The sequence below is a fragment of the Pangasianodon hypophthalmus genome, chromosome 6 (assembly GCF_027358585.1).
Source record: "Pangasianodon hypophthalmus isolate fPanHyp1 chromosome 6, fPanHyp1.pri, whole genome shotgun sequence".
Taxonomy (NCBI): Eukaryota; Metazoa; Chordata; class Actinopteri; order Siluriformes; family Pangasiidae; genus Pangasianodon; species Pangasianodon hypophthalmus.
In genome coordinates, this window is record NC_069715.1 from 1,573,303 (window position 1) to 1,579,219 (window position 5,917).

The following is a 5,917-nucleotide window of genomic DNA, read 5'->3' on the forward strand; positions in this document are numbered from 1 at the left end:
GTACCAAGTAGCACCCTTTAGGAAGCTAGAACCATTATTCAAAACATGAAAAACCTCATTTTACTAAAAATAGTTCCATCTAGCAGTCTAAAGGCTTCATTGGTTGATGTCTCTGGTGAAATTCTTAAAGAGTTCTGAGGACACTTCTGCTTACAGACAATGTTCCCAGCAAAACAGTTTTAGAAAGCTAGAACGATTACCCATCTATAGAACCTTCAAGGAACCCTTTTTAAAGAGTACACTGTTAACAATAAAAGCAACCTAGAAGGTGGCAACCTAAAAGGTTCTTTCATTTGTCCCTCTGGGGGTTCTGTGAAGAACTCTTCAACAAGGTTGAATGCTCTTAGGAGCATTTCCGGTTTTAGAAAGCTAGAATATTTATCCATCTACAAAACCCTTGAGGAACCTTTTTAAAAGTTCCATCTAGTAGCATAAAAGCATCTTAAAATGGTTCTTTATTTGGTTTTCTGGTGTTACTCTCAATGGTTCTACACAGAACCCTGCCAAATTGTTTCTCTTTTCAGAAAAGGTGACAGGTAAAACCCTTTTAGAAAGCTAGTATCCTTATTCATCCACAGAACCCTTGAGGAGCCTTTTTTTAAAGGTTCCATAAAAATTAACCATAAAAATTCCATCTACTAACAGCCAGTTTGTCATTCTGGGAGAATCACTACAACAGAGGGTTTGTCTTTGAGAAAAGGTTTGAAGCAGAACCCCGTTAGAGAGCTAGAACCATTAAACCACCCAGAACTCTTAAGGAACCCTTTTCTCAGAATGTACATCCATCATATCTCTACTCATATACAAGCTTCCATCTAGCATCTCGAAATTGTCAAAAGTACTTTGCTTTCTTTAGGGTTATTGTTAAAGGCTCTATGTAGATCCTTACAAGAACCCCTCTGGAAAGCTAGAAGCTTAAAGGGTTCCATCTAGTAGCCAAAAAGGTTTGTCTCTCTAGGGGTTACCATTCAAGGATCTATGTAGAACACTATGACTGATGGTTTTCCATTTGGAAAAAGTTTGAAGTAGGACCCTTTTAGAAAGCTAGAACCTTGCAAAGAAGAAACTTAAGAACCCCCTTATGTCTAGACCCATATACAAGGTTCCATCTAGGACCAGAAATGGTTTTTTGGTTTGTCTCTCTGGGGTTATTCTCAAAGGTTCAACTACATAGAACGCTGTTCTTCTCAGTTCTTCTCTTTTCATAAAGTAGGACCTTTACAGAAAGCTGATGTGGTTTTATGATGCCGTATGACACACAGTTATCTATAAACGTGGACAAAAAGGACAAAGTGAAAGACACGATAAAGTCCTGACGCAGATTTTTTTTTCTCACTCCATCAGGAGGTGTGTGTGAGAACAAGAAGAACACTGTTAAATAAAATCTGTTAAAAAATGTGGAATTAACACTGATAATAATCTGTTTTTTCTCTCCAACACCTCCTCCTATTTTTCCAGCCTCACTCTTTTCTTCCTTTTTTTCTTGCACTTTTTTGTCTTTCTGCATGTCAAAGTTTCTTCACTTCATTTTATTCACGTTCTTTAGAGTGTCAAAGGTAAAATCTGATCTGAGAACCTGTCACGAGTGAAAAAGAAGTGAAAAGACACTGTACTTTGTTAAAAGAGGTGAAATTGAGCCGCAGTTCTTTTCTGGTTCTCTCCCACTCATACTTTCTCACGTCTCGCTCCGGTACTGCTTCACTCCCTCGTTCCTTTTATATTTCTGATTATTCTCTTTTTGTACATGTTAAATGATTTCTTTAGGGATCTTAAGGAGATTCATAAAGGAATTCTGCTTAGAACCATGTGTAATGGAAAACCCTTTGTTATAGGCTTCCACGTAAAGCCTTAAAGACGTCCATCCACAGAGCAATAAATCAGAGAATGCTTTAGTGTGGTAGGTTTAGTGTGTTCGTTTTGTCTCTTCAGAGTAACCTTGAAAGGTTTTTTATAGAACTGTACAACAGAGATTTCTAGAAATAATCCATTAAAAATGTTCCAAGCTGACCCCCTTTAGAAAGCTTTCCACTTATTGAGACAACAATGTTCTACATTCTACAAAGATCCCGAGTCAAAGGCACATAGAGGCCTAAAATGCAGCTTCACAAATAGATACTCAACACAGGGGTTCTAGCTGTAATAGTTTCATTAATTTGTGGGCAATTAACAAGAACTGTATAGTATTCTGAAAAACAAAACAATCCAAAGTACCCGTGAGGAACCATGTTTTGAGTTTTTCCCTCTGGGGGAATCTTTAAAGGTTGCATATAGAAACCTTGAAACCTACAACCATGCAAAAAAGGTCCTATGTGGAACCCCTTCAGAAAACTAGAACCCATTTTTAGAGTCCTCTAGTTCCATCTAGCAGAGTAAAAGTTTCTTCATTTGGTGGAATCCTTCAAGGTTCAATGTAGAACCCAACAACAGGGTTCTGGGGCACATTTCTCTCTCATAAAATGTTCCAAGCAGAACCTCTTTAGAAAGCTAAAACCATTAACTATCTGTAGAGCGCTTAAAAAACCTTTAAAAACTTTTGTAAAGAGTATACTGTTGGAAAAAAGGTTTCCATCTAGCAGACTAAAAGGTTCTTCGGTTTGCCCCTCTGGTGGAACCGTTCAAGGATCTATGTAGAATTCTACAACAGAGGTATTTCAGCATTTCAGCAAAGGTCTCAAGTACAGAACTCTTAAAAAACATTTTTCTAAACACGTTGAAACGTCATATCTATAACTGTTAAAATATTCTGTCTAGTACCTTGAAGGTTCCTTGGTTTGTCCATCTGGGGATACTCTTAATGGTTGTATGTAGAACCCTGGAAGAGTCCTTTTCTTTTCAGAAGATTTTCAGAGTTTAACCATACAAAGAACCCATGATGTGCCCCCTTGTGCTCCAAGTGTTCTATGCATTTATATATTTTTTACACCTTCTTGTTTTCTTTCCTCACCTTTCCTTTATCTTTTTATGCATCTAGGTTCCTCTCTGTCTAGATGTTTTTTAATCCCCTTGTTCTATTTCTAAATTGTGTCCGTTCTTCCTCCAGGGCCCGAGATCTTCAACTCGAAGAACCTGGCCCTGCAGGCACAGAAGAAGATCCTAAGCAAGATGGCAACCATGGCGGTGGCCAACCTGCTGACGGACGACACGAGCAGCTCTATACTTGACGAGCTGTACAAGGCGAGCAGAGAGTACACCAAGAGCAAGAAGGAGGCACACCGCATCATCCGTGATGTCATCAAGATTGCGCTAAAACTCGGCGTGCTCTACCGTAACCGGCGCTTCAGCACTGACGAGCTCGAGGCGGTTGAGCGCTTCCGCAAGAAGCTGAACCAGGCAGCCATGACGGCCGTGAGCTTCCATGAGGTGGAGTTCACCTTCGACCGTGGAATCCTGTCTCAGCTGCTCCTCGAGTGCAGGGATCTACTCCACGAGATTGTGGAGAACCACCTGACATCACGCTCGCATGCGCGCATCGATCGCGTCTTCAACCACTTCTCCGACGTCCACTTCCTGGCCGAGCTCTACGGCCCCGGAGACGAGTATAGACTCTACCTGAGCAAAATCTGTGATGGGATAAACAAACTTCTGGATGATGGGATACTTTAGCGACTTCTTACCTTTCTCCTTGTTTCCCGTCTCTCTTCTGCCCTGCTCCTTTTTCTACCAGACTGCCAATCAATCTCCTCCATTTTTCTGTTCTATCTCACTGTTCTCTTCAACCATTTCACCAACATCGTTTCTTCGTACTTCAAACATTACACGTTTCAGATTGTGTAATGACCAGGATTCAGTGAGGCCCCACCCTCTGACATAATAGATGCTGTTTTATTGGCCAAAATCAACCACATGATCACTGACACTGATAGACATAGGTCATGGTACCACGAGTGTTATACTAGTAACAGACTGAAATAAGTTGAAGAATATTGTTTACTAAAGCTATGTGGATTGTGTTAGCTTGCTATTAACTGAGCTAGTACACTCTTAGGATGTTTAGAACCCTTAAACTTCAGTGGTTTCGTAATCAGTAGAACCATTTTTGGTAGCTAAGAATCCTTAATTATCAAATAAATCTTTAAACGACCCCCATTGTCGTGTTGCTATAGTAAAATACTGAGTGATGGAGTGGTGTGCTGAAAAACAGAATTACTCTCATGACCCGGGAGTTGATTAATTTCCTAAAACAGCACGCACCCTAATGTTTATTCCTCTTATACCATAGTGCTTTTCCAACAATTTAAATTTTTTTATTTATTAAAGAATTACATTTAATGCCCATGAAACAAACCAGTTCCTGTTGTCACTTACGTTTTAGCAGCTATAAACAGTCATTCCCTCACCAGCCTCTCTTTCTTCTGTATCTAGAAGTTAATAAGACAGAAATACGCAGCTTGTCTTGTTACCAATAAACCGCAAAGAAGCGTAAACTCCTCCGTCCTGAAGATGTCCAAAAGGTTACACTTTTACCTCTGACACTGAAGAATCATTCCATAAATATTAAAATTAAATAAAAATCTTACAGAAAGCTACACCATATTAACGATTAGACACATTTTTCCATCTGATTATGTAGAGCGTCTGCTGTACACGTCCCTGTGAATGAGCTGTTACTATAGCAACCATAACTTATTCGAAAAAGCGCATTAATATAAACCTGTGATTTGTAGCTGCACTACTGTCAGAGCTGCTGTTATAGAAAATTAATCAGCCCCTTCTGACCAATCAGAATCCAGAATTCAGCAGTGCTGTGGTTTAAAGCGGAAAATATCACAGGTTGCAGTGACTTGTTGCCGTGAGTCTGTTGATGTAGAATTATGGGATGTTCAGAAAGCAGTATCGTGACATAATTTATTGCGATATCGATATTGTATTGCTATATCGCCCCACCCTAAAACTCCTCAACAGTAGAACATTTTAGTGTAGCACTTACTCCATTCGCATTGATGTTTTCCTCCACCCCATCTCATCTTCCCATTCTTCTTCTCTTCTTCTCTTTTCCCTCCACTTCTTTATGGACACTCACTTCTTCAAACTGACTGACAGCATGAACAATCGCCTGGATGATGGCGTGCTTCAGCCACTTACTCCTCTCTGATCTTTCCTTCATTTCGGTGTCTCTTTGTCATTTTTATTACTGTTTCACTTCCTGTATAATTCCAGACTGGTGTTTCAGCTGATGTTCTCCTCTGGTCTTCTCTTTCTCTACCTGCCATGGTACTAGACTCGGTTTGTTTTTTTTAATTATTATTTTTTCCTCTTACTGCAGAGGGAAGACAGGATGCTCACAACGCTATGATGTTGTTTGTATCCAAACCTCTGCATGTGTGTTTGTGTGTGTGTGTGTGTGTGTGTTCTGAGCTTCTGTTTTCATCACATGCACTGTGTGACGTTATGAGAAAAATCACATGCAATGAAAAGTGGCTTTAGCTTGTATGTATTGCATGTGTGTGTATTGGTGTGTGTGTGTGTATTTGTGTGTGTGTCTGTGTGTAAGGGGGGACTGAAAATAAAAACTATTTGATTTAAAATAAAAATATCCAGAGTCTCTCATTTTCAGCACACACACCAATCCTGTTCAAACAACAGTTATGATTTGGGGTAACTCTTAGAAAACGGGTTCTTTGTGCGTTCTTCGTGTAGTTAAAGGTTCTTGGCTTCCTGAAACAGCTCTTGTTTGGAAATAATCTGTTGTAGGGTTCTACATAGAACCTTTATGGGTTCCTGCCAGAGGCACAACTGAGGAAGTCTTAAGGGTTATAGATTTGAAAACTGTTTTTTTTCCCCACTGCACAAGATCTCAGCTGAAAAGTGGGTTCTAGATCTAGTTTATGTTCCACCAACTTGAGAGGCGACTAAAACAGGAACAGCGATGACAGTAACGCAGGTTCATTCAGCTCAATGGTTCTTTCGATGTCTTACA

General features: G+C 39.8%; 1 protein-coding gene across 1 annotated transcript in view; it reads left to right on the forward strand.

Moving 5' to 3' along the window:
* tnfaip8l3 (tumor necrosis factor, alpha-induced protein 8-like 3) overlaps positions 1-5,522 on the forward strand; it is a 24,436-nt gene extending 18,914 nt beyond the window's left edge. Inside the window, exon 2 of the mRNA XM_026927244.3 lies at positions 3,041-5,522. Within this exon, the coding sequence (XP_026783045.1) occupies positions 3,041-3,603 (563 nt within the window). The 3' untranslated portion in view covers positions 3,604-5,522. The remainder of the gene's footprint in view (positions 1-3,040) is intronic.
* The last annotated feature ends 395 nt before the right edge of the window (positions 5,523-5,917 follow it).